Source organism: Ascidia mentula, chromosome 6 (assembly GCF_947561715.1).
Source record: "Ascidia mentula chromosome 6, kaAscMent1.1, whole genome shotgun sequence".
Taxonomy (NCBI): Eukaryota; Metazoa; Chordata; class Ascidiacea; order Phlebobranchia; family Ascidiidae; genus Ascidia; species Ascidia mentula.
Window position 1 is genome coordinate 18,484,093 of NC_138571.1, and position 14,156 is coordinate 18,498,248.

General features: G+C 37.0%; 2 protein-coding genes across 2 annotated transcripts; one reads left to right on the forward strand and one right to left on the reverse strand.

Annotated features, from left to right (window-relative positions):
• Window positions 1-5,178: 5,178 nt before the first annotated feature.
• On the forward strand, window positions 5,179-7,414 carry LOC145907384 (uncharacterized). Its single transcript, XM_082994802.1, has 3 exons — window positions 5,179-5,288; window positions 5,439-5,525; window positions 5,610-7,414. The coding sequence occupies exons 1-3, from the start codon at window positions 5,222-5,224 to the stop codon at window positions 7,412-7,414; spliced, it is 1,959 nt and encodes a 652-aa protein (XP_082850928.1). The 5' UTR covers window positions 5,179-5,221.
• A 506-nt stretch (window positions 7,415-7,920) lies between these two features.
• LOC145906123 (uncharacterized) lies at window positions 7,921-9,496 on the reverse strand. The gene is made up of 2 exons (XM_082993532.1): window positions 9,254-9,496; window positions 7,921-9,163 (listed from the first exon to the last, which is right to left on the reverse strand). Exons 1-2 carry the CDS (start codon window positions 9,318-9,320, stop codon window positions 8,019-8,021), a joined length of 1,212 nt encoding a protein of 403 aa, XP_082849658.1. The 5' UTR covers window positions 9,321-9,496; the 3' UTR covers window positions 7,921-8,018.
• Between the last annotated feature and the right edge of the window lie 4,660 nt (window positions 9,497-14,156).

Below are 14,156 nucleotides of genomic sequence, written 5' to 3' on the forward strand. Positions count from 1 at the left end.
TAGTCTGTAATAACTGGGAAATGTTAAACCAATCCGAAAACATTGACCAGCACAACGTTTCAATCCCAACCGCAAATGCAAAAAATAATATGTACAGAATTTATGTTGGTAAATTTGTATGCAAACGTTTTTCGTAAATACTTTCTGAAAACAAACCTTGATTTAAAATTTTTCAAAGACTGTACATTGACACCTGCTATAAGATAATTTTGGCATATTTATGCTGATCACAAATAACTTGCAAGTCCGAAATACTTTTGTTTGTTTAAACACAATTTTGTTTGAACGGTCGAAATTGTACACAACAAGCTAATATATTAAATTTGCAAGATTTGCTCCAGGTGGGAAATTCATAGTTTGTCTCATTTTCACAGTGCCGATTTTATTTGCATTGCGCAATCTTTGCTTTGTAAAATCACCTGTCCAGCTTGACACAAAACCGCATATGTTAACCCAAGAGAATACCTTATGCTACCTTGCCGAACGAAACGTTTGCTTACTCTTGAATACCGGGATGTATTTAATGGGTCTGTTTCATAGTTTACCAGTGATTACGCAGTAAACAACAAGGAAAATCGATGTTAAATGTTTCGCGTGTGTAAAAATATTAAAAAAAATGGAGAATCAAAAATCAGTGATTTTCACATATAGGACAAGTCCATTTACTTTATGCACCCAGCATGCTGGATAAAAATGAGACATCTACACAAAAGTATTATCGTCCGTTTCTCGTTGTCGCAAATGCTTGATTTCATCTTAGTAATGTCATTGTGTCCTGCATGTTTGCTGCATTCACAAAGCACCTTGTTTACACGACAAAGCTCTTCACACACAAACGCACAGGACTCAGACACTATTGAGCGTAGGGTCAGGGGGCGTCACGGATACAAAAAGACAGTTACGTTTGAACCCTCTAGACCATTATTTGGTTCAGTGTCAAAACCGAATTCAGAACCGTGAGAACGCGTTGGGTAGAGCAAAATATATAGGGAAAATTGTTGACCAATTTGTACCACTTAGTTGAAAAGTGCATGTTCTTATATAGTATGGGTGTGAATGTCAGGGTATATGGACTAATAAATAGTGTGCTTTATTTAGATACATTAAACATCTGGGAAACTGAAAACAATTTCATCTCGAAGCAAAATGGTAGAGGCTCAATACGAAAACAAAATGTTTGTCAAGACTTACAGTGAATATCGTTCAAGATACGGGCAACAAGTTGTACATTGTGTTTTACAAGAAATGGAAAAGGTTTCTGGTTTAAAACCAAAATATCAACTCATGGTTGAAGTTGGTTGTGGAGGGGGACAAGCTACCAACGTCTTTGCTCCTTATTTCGACAAAGTCTTGGCTTCAGACATCAGTGAGGAGCAAATAAAAGAAGCGAAACGACAAAATCAACACCAACATGTGACGTATTGCCAAGGACGCGCTGAGGCTATTAAGGTCGCAGATGGAAGTGTAGATTTGTTGTTAGCTGCAGAATCAGCTCATTACTTCAATTTTAAATTGTTCATTGCTGAAGTTTTAAGGCTTCTCAAAAAAGACGGCATCTTAGTTTTAATCGGATATACTGCACCCACGATGGTCCCTGTTATTGAAAGAAATCTAGAAAACGAATTTGCAAGTGTCTTGCAGAATATATTTAACGAGGTCGTAACAGAATTCAAAGATGAGCATTTGGAACAACGTAGAGAATGTTCACTAAAATATCCAAATATTTATGACGACATTCCCACCGACAAGAAAAATCGATTTCAAGTGAAAGAAACCAAAGAAAATTTCACTTTGGCGTCAGTAAAAGGTCTCATTCGATCAATCGACATTTACCCGAGTTACATGGAGAGAAAACGTAAAGAAATACTGGAAAGCAAGGGAGAAGTAACAGAGGAAGACATGAGGGATGTGGATTTGGCAGAAATATTCGGAAAAACTGTTGAAGAAACGCTGGGTGTTTCGATATTGAAGGACGAGGATTTACAACTCATCGCCCAGTATGAGTTTTTCATACTAACTGCAAGTAATCTCAGAGTCTAGATTGCCACAAGTGCTTCCCTGGTGACAAAAAGAATGTCCTAAACAACATCTAATTACTAAAGACCTAGGAGATTGCCATTCCATGTTGTAAATATAAATAATGGGCAAGAAAAAGTAATAACAGTAACTCGGGTCACCTATTCCACCGATACAGGTTACCGTAAACATAGTAACATAACGGAAGAAAGCGCTGCAGGTTAGTTGCAAATGCCTCACTATGCACACAAAATGCTGAAAGATCCAAATATTTTGGCCAAAGTGGTTCGTCATGCACCACTTACTCACAGCGTTTGTGGGAATGTCAAAAAATGTGCTCTCGGTTGCATTGGCGATGCAGAGGAAATTGATGAAACTACTTGTTTTATCAAACTACTAATTCGTACACGTGTAGAGAAAATGCTGATAAATTGTTTAACGGTCTTACACTTCTTGTCTATATGTTTTGCTGTGTTGTTGTTGTTGCCTATATGTAATAAAGAATTTGACTAACAGCTCAATTTCTTTGATACTTCAAGTGTAGTCAGACATGCAAGAACGTTTTTCAGGAAAGGGGTGTAGTATGTAAGAAAAAGCATCAAAACACACTCGCAGTTAGACGATAACTGCAAATTCCCAACAGTATTTGCATTTTGCGTAGATGGAACATAACGTCAAGAATAAAAAAACCAACTGCAATTAATCAGAAACACACAAGGCAGTCAGCCTGTTGCTTACTCGGAAAACTTAACCGCTTCCTGTGTTTCCAGCGGTTAGCGCCTTGGTTCTTGCACGCATTTCCCGGGAGTTTAATAGTAAACAGATTACTTTCTGCAACTAAACATTTGTTTCACTCAGGAAAAGTTAGTACACACAAGCAACAAACTAGATTTGCAGACATCAAATAGCAAAAAAGTTTATCAAAGTGTAAAAAAGATCAGTTCTACATGTTAATTTAGTCCATTTAAAGTTGTTTAAATAACATATCTCGTGCATCGTGCATCGTGCATCGTGCATCGTGCATCGTGCATCGTGCATCGTGCATCGTGCATCGTGCATCGTGCATCGTGCATCGTGCATCATAACAGTGAGGTATTTCAACAGCGACAATGATCATGGCATTTAGTTTTCATGTAAAGTAAATAGAAAATATAAATGCAAGAGAAAAGAATCAATTCTGACGAAGCGCAAAAAAATTTGAACACAAATGTGAGGCTTGAGTCTAAAATGCTTTAACACTACTAGCATAAGATATCTCTGGAAACTTGTATACTTATAGCATAACTTTTTTAAATTTCAAAAACTGAAAAACAGCATCATATTTCAAGCACAATGACGCACGCTCTATTTGAGGACAAAACACTCGTCAAAACCTACAGCGAATTCAGACCAAGATACGGGCAACAAGTTGTTGATTGTGTTTTACAAGAAATGGAAAAGGTTTCAGGTTTAAAACCAAAATATCAACTCATGGTTGAAGTTGGTTGTGGAGGGGGACAAGCTACCAACGTCTTTGCTCCTTATTTCGACAAAGTCTTGGCTTCAGACATCAGTGAAGAGCAAATAAAAGAAGCAAAACGACAAAATCAACACCAACATGTGACATATTGCCAAGGACGGGCTGAGGATATCAAAGTTGCTGATGGAAGTGTTGATTTGCTGTTGGCAGCAGACGCGGCTCATTGGTTTAATTTGGATAAGTTCTTTGCTGAGGTTTCAAGGGTACTCAAAAAAGAAGGCGTCTTAGTTTTAACCGGATATTCTGCACCAACAATGATTCCCAGTATAAAAGGAAATATGAAGAACCACTTTGGGTCGTTTATACAAAACCTCCTGGAAGAAACAGTAGCAGCATTCAAGGATGATCATGTGGATAAACGTAGAGAATGTGTTCTCAAATATAAAAATATATACGACAAAATTCCTACCGACAAGAAACAACGATTCGAAGTAAAACAAACGGAACAGAATTGGAGTTTGGCGACAGCAAAGGGTTTGTTACGATCTAGTGCAATATATCCACCTTACATGGAGAGAAAACGTAAAGAAATACTGGAAAACAAGGGAGAAGTAACAGAGGAAGACATGAGAGATGTGGATTTGGCAGAAATATTCGGGAAAACTGTCAAACAAAAGTTGGGAGTTCCAACCTTGAAAGATGAAGATTTACATTTGATCGCGCAGTATGAGTTTTTCATACTAACTGCAACTGGTCTAAAAGCCTAGTCTGTAATATGTGGGAAATGTTAAACCAATCTGAAACCATTGATAAGCACAACATTTCAATCCCAAGTGCAAATGCAAAAATAATATGTACATAATTTATATTGGTAAATTTGTATGCCTACGTTTTTCCTCAAATACCATCTGACAACAACCTCGATTTGAAATGAAACAAATTTACAGCGACTAGACTCGGACAACTGCTAATAGCTGATTTTGACATATTTAAGTCCGAAATACTTCTGTGTGTTTAAACCCTTTTTGTTTAGAAGACATCAACTGTATACATAAAAATCACGTTAACTCAACAAGCTAAGATATTAATGTTGCAAGATTTACTCGAGGTGCAGGAGTGGTATTTACTTATATTTTATCTTATCTTCACAGTGCAGATTGTATTTGCATTGCGCAATACTTGCTTTGTAAAATATTCTGTCAAGCTTGACACAAAACTGCACATCAAGAGAAGACCGTATATTTTCGTCGCGGCCGAAACCTCATAACTATAACATTTGCTTCTGAAATAGCGTTACGTGGAGGGTGGCCCACAAGTGCCACCGCGAAAATATTAACGAATCGCGAAATATATTTTCACTGCGCGAAATATATTTACATCGCGCGAAATATATTTTCACCGCGCAAAATATATTTTCACCTCGCGAAATATATTTTGACTGCGCGAAATATATTTTCACCTCGCGAAATATATTTTGACTGCGCGAAATATATTTTCACCTCGCGAAATATATTTTCACCTCGCGAAATATATTTTGACTGCGCGAAATATATTTGCACTGCGCGAAATATATTTGCGCTGTGCGATGTATATTTTCTTCGCGCGAAATATGTTGTTAGTTTTTATTAGAAATGCCTGGCGGGAAGTCTAGTTGTTTCAAGTTTTCACGTACATCTATATGCTACAGTCTGTGCATTTAAGTTCAAATAGAAAAATAGTTTGAGTGTTTTATCCCTATTTGTAATCATGTACTGCACAAATTGTGGAAGGCTACTTTTTCAAGAACACTTGTATTGCGCACATTGCGGACGCGGTAAGTGGTTTATTCTTTAATTGTCGTTTATCAGCCTTGTCAATCTGTTGTTTTGAGGTAACATTCTTGTAAATGTTAATATATCAGACAGACATATATGCCAGTAAAATAATATTGTGCAAGTATAATTAGATTGATTCTGTGTTGCAGAGAAAGCCCATGGCAGCAATCATCCTACTTTGTCTAAATCTGAAAATGAGGGTTCTGTGATTGAAAATGTTAATTCCAGTATAAATGGTTAGTATGCCAAACAACCTGTAGCTGAACAACTTTGGTTAACTTTGCAAAACAAAAGTTTAATAATACATGTAAAATCTACAGGTACATCATCCATGAAACGCAAAAGTGCAACAGAAATTTTGCCATTTAGTGAATTTAAAGCAATGAAAGGCTCACAATGGAAGCAAAGAGTGTCGAAAAAGGATGAAAATGAGGAAGTGTGTGTTAACATAGGCATGCTTGAATATGGAGGGAAAGATTTTAAGTTGAAGCCAGTTCGGGGTCAATCCATTATAATTAATGTTGGAAGAAAAGAGTGTGTTCAATCCATACTGAATAAAGCCAAAGAACGGTACTTTCAATTTTATCCAAAGAGTCAAAGACATGGTGCAGTATACCACCTTGCTTTTAAAGATGGACGAATTGTTGAAGTATTGCCTGGAACAAATGAGCCATTCACTCTAGTCAAATACAAGGAGAGCATTGGTAAAGATTACAAGAAGATCATGTTATATCTACTTGAATGTGACAGTGAAGATGATGAAACAAATGATGCAAGTAACATTGAATGCTCTGGTAATGGAAAACAATCTCCCTCTATTCTACAAAGTTCATTGCCTGATTTTACTGATTACTTTGATTCTAGTGAACTGGACAATATTATTGGCAATCAATGTGATTTGTTAGCCCCAAAACTCGAAAGGTATGATGGCAAAAAATTCAATGATTTGAATGCTGCACTAGAGTCATTGCATAAAAAAGTTGATGATTTAGACCAGTTGTTTATTTGTGTGCGCCGTGGGGCTCATATTCAACGTCAACTTAACTTGTGGAAAAGAGAAACCAAAAAGAAATCAGCAGAAAAGAAATTGGTTGTCCAATTTCAAGGTGAGACAGGGATTGATTCTGGTGCAATGGCTAAGGAGTTCTTTAGTCTTGTTTTGCAAAGTATTTGTGAACAATTCTTTCCTGATGGTGCCCCAGTTGACTCAATGCTTCATGTCCAAAATGGACATTTCAAAGCATGTGGTGAAATAATAGCTGCAAGTTTGGTGCAAGGTGGGCCAGCTCCACATTGCTTACACCCAAATGTGTTCACAATTCTTGCTAACATGGATTCAGTTGATATAACCAAACTAAATCTTGACCAACACTTTACTGAGAATGAAGGTCAACTGATACAGAGAGTTTGTGCTGACCCACTTGTTCATACTGACATAATAACAGAAAATGGATACACAGGCAAAATCAATATTGATAGCGCCAGTGAAATTAGTCGCACAATCATGGTGAGCATCACTAATAAGCGGCTTTGCTACCTCAAAGAGTTTGCTTCAGGGCTGAGTCTGTTTGGTTTGTTAAATGTTGTCAAAAATAATGCCTTACTTTTTGCACCTTTATTCATTCCAGGCAAATTGACTGTTGATGCCAATTATGTGTCAAGTTTACTGCAACCGCAATATTCCTCAAAAAATTCCACAAAGCGGTGCGTAGAGGAGAAGATAATGGATAACTTTCAAGATTTCTTGAACTATATTGAGGATAACTGTATTCGGGCCCCCACAGAAGAGGTTTTGGCTTACTGCTGTACTAACAGTGAAAATGAAGTCAATGTAGAAAATATTGGAGAGACAATGACTGCAGCAGCTGATTGTACTCCAGCTGGTGTGCTAGGTTGGCTAACAGGCCAAAAACATAGGCCAATATTTGGTGACAGTTTGTCCATATCTGTGGAATTTAATCATGACTGCATGAGCAACAACCCAAACCACACCATCTGTTTTCCTGTTGTTGGTGCATGTGCGAAAACAATTACGTTCCCTACAAAACATATGGAAGAACTTCAAGATTTCAAATCCATCTTTATTACAGCAATGTCCAATGGCCAGGCATTTGGTTTACATTAAAAAAATTCTTCTGTTTCATTGTTTATATTCATAAGTAGTTGTCACTTCATTGCATGTTTCAAGTGTTATATGGCAAAACAGCAATTTAGATTTTTTACGTACTCACTATTGTGTTCGTGACCGTCAGCATTGTCGAAGCAAAATTAGTGTTTTATTTTTTTATTCAACTGCCTCGTGTTTGTTTTGGTGAAACGTATTTCATCCTTTTATACCAAAATTGTTTTTACCTGACACTTACTATTGCATTTTTGAGGTACTGCTGCATAATTGTGAGATTTTTGTGCCACTGCTACTTGCCACTGTACATTTATGCACTCACTTTTCTTCATTTACACTGCATGTTGTCTTTCACACTTTTCTATTCCATCATCTGTTTGCAATACAATGGGAAAAAAATTCGATTTGTATCCTAGCATTTACAAACCACCTCTTTTAGATTCTAGTAGTGCAGTATGCTGATTGTTAATCAGTGAGTAAAAAAACAATTTTTCACAAAGTTGCCTGTGTTTGTTGGTGTAATTTGACAATTAACATACTTGCACTAACAACAAAGTTCAATATACTGAAGTACAAACATGCATACATGGCTGTGGGCTTTGACTTTTTATTCTTTTGCAACCTCCATTATCCCTTTGTACATTGCCAGTGCTTCTGCACAGGAGGTTGGCATGACAAATCCAAGTTCAGTTCGAACATAGTCAAAATATTCCTCATATTCGTTCACTTCTTCGGGTGGGGAAATATCATTGCACACCACTTGAAATTTCTCTTGTGAGACTGCATTTATCATGTCTGCTCTTCCACCATACCTTTCTGGCATTAAGTAAAGTAAATTTGGGCGACCAGCTATAACATTGTGTCTTGATTTTCGTATTCGATGACTATTCCAGTGATCCATTACAAAATTTAAGTCACTTTGTAGAACTTTGGAGAAGCAATACCACACACACTCCTTGCTTAAAGGAAGTGAATAATCAACAACACCTTTAAACTCGAGATCACCAAAAAAGTTTCGCCACCAAGAAGTACGAAACTTGCACAATGTTGACCACCAACTTTCAATTCTCTGATTCCTTGGTGAAGGAACGTATCGATGTGCATTAATACTGTTTCTGAAAAAGCACTGTGCTGCTGCCAATATCCCATTTTCTGTGCCCAAATCAGACACAATTTGCACTGGACAACCTTGTACATGTGAAACAGTTCTAAGGTACATGGAAGCTATAGTGTGTGGGCATTTATTGGAGCGTATAACATGAAGCCATAGGACCTTACGACTAAAACCATCAATGGCTGCATGTATGGAAAAACCAAATGGCTTTAATTTATCATAACCATCTATATGCCAGGCATAATTGGGCCCTGGATTGTTATACTCTCTGCGCTTCAGACGATGGCCCCTCCTGAGTTCACAGCCATCAGGATCAATTTTATTCAAAACTTCTGCAACAAAGGATCTTGGAACTCTCAAACCCTCCATCTCCAAACCATGCCACACAGAACGGTACCCCCCACATGAAGATGGACCTTCTAAAATTTCTTTGATTCGTTTTTCAGCATCATTTATAATATTCGGATCTTTTTGCCAAGCACCACGTCTATGCAGCCCCATTTCTTGTAAGCGTCTTTTCAAGGTTCTCAAACTGAAAGTTACATTGTGGTAATTTTGCAACAAATGCAAAATTTCAGAGTGTTCATATCCTAGTTGAAAGTAGTGGGTGATGAGGTGTGTTTCATCAAAGGTGGTCCCTGCAAGGAAAAATTGTATTGTCCAAACCGAAATAACAAAATTGCAATGAATGTAGGCCAACTGGAAATACACAATACAAACACACTTACCATGGCCACAATGGGTACAAAATGAATGATCAAGTCCCACATAGTGATCACAATTTAAACAATTCATTCAGTTGAACAGTCCCTGCCAACAACTGGAGTAGGTAAATGCTTACTTAGCTGATATAGTCGGTCACCCGTCGTGCAAACATACGAACGGAGTGAAATCAACGAGAACCTGGCCTGTCACTACATTTTGCGTCACAAGAAATATATTTCGCGCGATGTAAATATATTTCGCGCGATGTAAATATATTTCGCGCAGTGAAAATATATTTCGCGATTCGTTAATATTTCGCGGTGGCACTTGTGGGCCACCGTAATAAGCCATACCGAAAACAACTTGAAAGAAAGATGGATGTCCTCAGTAGCAGCTTGCTGTGCAATTAACCCAATGGTTTGACCTTTAAACGTTGTGTTAAATATGTCAGGTGGCTTACACCATTCTTATGTGCCACACATGTAAAATACTTTGTTTCGCTTGTTCTGTTGCAAATACAGCCAATCGTATTGCTTTTACCTTTACTTAGAAAACACACGAGAGCAAATTTGCAGTAGAAATAAATAGCTATGAAACCACTGGGCTGATATATCAGATGGCTCTTACACAGTGACAAGCGGTTTTTGTCGCTGGCGTTCAACGAACTGGACGAAGCAGAAGCAGAAAAAAATTGGCCAAAAATGCATCCAAGCGGTAATGCAACGAAAAACATCGTCAGATGGCTCACAATGTATTCTAACCACGGTGGGTGAGTGTTCAAAAAGTGTTGAGACACAAGACAGACTGCTGTCATTTTGGCTTCTCAGATACTCAACCTAAGTTCGCAAACAATGTTTTCAGGTTTTTAATATAGCATAAAAAGAAATAACTCGAAACAAGCACAATGCTTATCATATTAGTTTGTATACGCAACGCCGGGTCTGTTAAATTCTTTCAATACTCTTCAGAAGAAAAAAAACTGTGAAGATTGCCAAGATTTAACTTGCCACATTCAACCCTTGACAGCATTTAGACATGATATTTGTTAAACTATTATGCCCAAGGGGTGCCCCTCCCCTTAAAGAAAAAGCATACAATGTCATGCACTAGTGATTTTGCCTTTTTTCCTGTGTACTTGTCTTGACCTAGTGCTGTTGACTTCATAGTCAATTGCTACTGTTTGTGGAGCTGTGAGAAGCTATGGTGTTTAAAATACATTTAATTAACTTGACATGTTCGTGGGGGATGGTTCCTTTTTTTTAATTACACTTCTTTAAAGTGATTTCCCCTGGGGAAGGTGACTGTTACACAGAATGGAAAAAATTCAATGTGGTAATTGGTATCTGAAGTAAAGAAGTCTGATCAAGCAATTATTGTCAATGTCAATCTATATGCCCTTGAGGGACATGCCAAGGCTTAGAGGGCCATTTCAAGTTTACTTATTGAAGAACTTATTCACAAATGAAGCTTATGGATATGCGGTGGTGGACACAGCCTGTACAAAAATGGTATGTGGCGAAAAGTGGTTTAACACATAAGAAAGATTTGTTTCTTACCATACAGCATGCTTACCTGCCAACATTTCTGTTAAGTGCATCATTGAAACTGAAATTGTTTCTGAAAATATTCCACTTTTGAGTAAGGCATAATTAAAATCAGCAGGAACAAATATTGATTAGAAAAATGTTTGAATCAAAATGCTCGGGGTGATGTTAATGTCTTTCATTAAGTGGACAATATTGTGTTTAAATTACTCCTTGTCGATTTGCAGGAAACAGTGAGTCTTTAAAGAAGGTTTCCATGAAATTACACAAACAATTTGGACATGCTTCGGTTGAAAATTTAAAGAGACTTTTGGATAGAGCCGGAATATCGTTTTCACGTAGAAATGTTGTTGAAAACTGTAATGTGTGTAAGCTACACAAAAAGGCACCAGCTACACCTATTGTCAGTCTACCATTTGGTGAACGATTTAATGATTGAGTTGCAATGGATTTACATCATGTAAAGTCCAATGTTTGGTATTTCCATATGGTTGATATGTTCAGTTGTTACAGTAATGCTTGTGCAATAAAAAAAAATGTCAAGTGTAATTGTTAGAAGTTCTCGAAAAAGTTGGATAAGTCTTTTTTTACCATGTAAATTGTTATCTGACAATGATCTTGAGTTTGATACCTTTGAGTTTTGTGATATGTGTTGATTTCTGTGATACCACCCCTGCATTTTAAGACATGGTGGTCAGTTTGTATGTGTACATGTGTGTAGAGTCCAGCCTGTCAATGAAGACAATTGTTCTGTTGAGGAGTCACTTTCTGGTCCTGTTGTTTCGAATGCTAGTGTTGAGCAAAGAAGAAATGTGACTGAATGTAGTGATTCTTGTTCTGAGTCTGATGAAGAGAACTTCTTATGCAGATCAAACAGATATTTCTTTTTCACTATCTTTTTCACATCAATCGATGATGCGATTGTGTGTGATCCGGCAAAACGTAACAAAAATTGAGTTGTTTCCTTTCAAAGCAAGGGTGTAAAACACACCGCAACAATTTTAAGTTAGGCTGACAAAGGAAAATACAAAAATTGGCACAATAATATATGTTTCTTGGGTGCAAACTATTTGGAGTTTATAACTTTGAAAATGAAAAAATATATGTTTCATCTCCAGAACTGCAATTTGCAAGAAGTTTAAACAAAGATTTATTTTAGTAGGGCAGGAAAATTAACTGTTGCAGATGGCTCGCCTGAGCAGGAAGAAGAATAACAAACTGAAGTTATTTGTCATATGCAAGAGGTTTCTTTCAGTGAAACAAAGCAGACTGGGTTGATTTTCAGGGAGAATAATGTCTACACTGAAGTGCCTGTTCCAGATTTTCAATATAAAATTGTTTCTATACAATGGAGAGGGTTTGAAGATTCTACATAACACTTAGAAAAGGATTCGCCTACCTGCTACAAAGATACTCTTAGGACATTTTTGTTTATTGTACAACAAAAGGGATGGACTCTACGGAGCATTGACATAAAGATCGCATTTCTTCAAGGTAAAACAATTGAAAGGAATATTTACATTCATCCATAAGTGTTGTGGAAGTTGAACAAATGTGTTTATGGTTTTGTGGATGCATCAAAAAAATGGTATGATAGAGTCAGGAAATTCATGCTTGGCAAGAATGGGAAGCCTTCTCAAATTGATCCTACTGTGTTTTATTAGCACAATGTGTTGCAGCTTGATGGTGTTATTACTATTTATGTTGATGATTTTCTCTGGGCTGGGACAAAGAACTCCAAGCAAACAATTGTTCAAGCTATGTGACAAGATTTCCTAATTGACAAGGAAAATGAAAAAGTCTTCAAGTACATTGGGCTGGAAATACCTCAAAACCCCAATTGAATTGTAACAAGCCAAATTCAGTACATTGCCAACTTAAAAACCATTCCTGTTGTATCAAAAATTACAACGTATAGAGCAGGATTTTTGTGCCTCTAAAAAGGATAAACTACATTCAAAAATTGGTCAGATGCTTTGGTAAGTAGTCAAACATGTCTTGATGTCATTTTCGGTACCTGCATATTGGCAACAGGATTTAAAGATACCAAAGTAATAGACCTGATTTATTGCAACAAACTTATGGTCATTTCACGAACAAAAAAACTAGATCTATGTTACATATACTTGGTAAGCTGCAAGAACATAAAGATTATAGTTTTTGTCGATGCTGCATTTGCTAAATTACCAGAAGTAGGAAATCAGGGAGCACATTTCATATTTTTAGTCGAAGATAGTAACCAATGTAATTTAATAAGTTGGCAGTCCCTGAGAATCCGAAGAGTGGTTCGAAGCACATTGGCCGCAAAAAGTGGTACCCCTCCCCTTAAAGAAATAACACACGATGTCATGCACCAGTGATTTTGCCTTTTTTCCAGTTTGCTTTTGACCTTGTGGTCAGTTGCTACTGTTTGTGGAGCTGCAAGGAGTGATGATGTTTTGTTTACATTTAACTAATTAGAATAATAAACACTAAATATTAAATATTAGAAATTGAAACAAACATTTATTTAAAATAAAATGGCAAACGCTTTATATGAGGACAAAACGCTTGTCAAAAATTACAGCGAATTCAGACCAAGATACGGACAACAAGTTGTAGATTGTGTTTTACAAGAAATGGATAAAGTTTCAGGTTTAAAACCAAAATAGCAACTCATGGTTGAAGTTGGTTGTGGAGGGGGACAAGCTACCAACGTCTTTGCTCCTTATTTCGACAAAGTCTTGGCTTCAGACATCAGTGAAGAGCAAATAAAAGAAGCAAAACGACAAAATCAACATCAACATGTGACCTACAGTCTTGGAGCAGCTGAAAAAATAAAAGTTGCAAATACAAATGTTGATTTATTGCTTGCAGCGCAATCTGCCCACTGGTTCGACTTGGAAAAGTTTTTGGTCGAAGCCAACAGAGTACTTAAACCAGATGGAACACTAGCACTAATACACTATTCTGGTGCAATGGCATCACCAAAAATCGACGGTAAATTTCAACAACATTCAAGGACAGTAATGAAAAATATTTTTGAGGAAATTATATTAGCATAACCAGGCGAGCATTACAAGCAGCACTGGGAAATCATCAACAATTATCCAAACATTTACAGACAAATTCCATCTTACAACACACGCCGTGTTACAGTGAAGCAAACATACGACTGGACATTTGCAAATGTGAAAGGTATGTTTAAGGCAATCGACGTTTATACTACTTACATGGAGAAAAAGAGGAATGAGATATTGGATGTCAAAGGTCAAGTCACCGATGACGACATGAAAGCTGTAGACCTGGCAGAAGTTTTCGGCAACAAAGTAAAACATGCTCTTGGTGTTAAGGAAATAGATGACAACGAACTTCAACTAAAGATGGAGTTTGAAATGTTTGT

Excerpts from the sequence above, each read along its gene's own strand:
- LOC145906123 (XM_082993532.1), bottom strand. The coding sequence starts at position 9,320 with ATGAATTGTTTAAATTGTGATCACTATGTGGGACTTGATCATTCATTT. Across the intron at positions 9,164-9,253 it reads TTGTACCCATTGTGGCCATG|GGACCACCTTTGATGAAACA; the intron begins GTAAGTGTGTTT and ends TTTTCCTTGCAG.
- LOC145907384 (XM_082994802.1), top strand. The coding sequence starts at position 5,222 with ATGTACTGCACAAATTGTGGAAGGCTACTTTTTCAAGAACACTTGTAT. Across the intron at positions 5,289-5,438 it reads TTGCGCACATTGCGGACGCG|AGAAAGCCCATGGCAGCAAT; the intron begins GTAAGTGGTTTA and ends TCTGTGTTGCAG. Across the intron at positions 5,526-5,609 it reads TGTTAATTCCAGTATAAATG|GTACATCATCCATGAAACGC; the intron begins GTTAGTATGCCA and ends TAAAATCTACAG.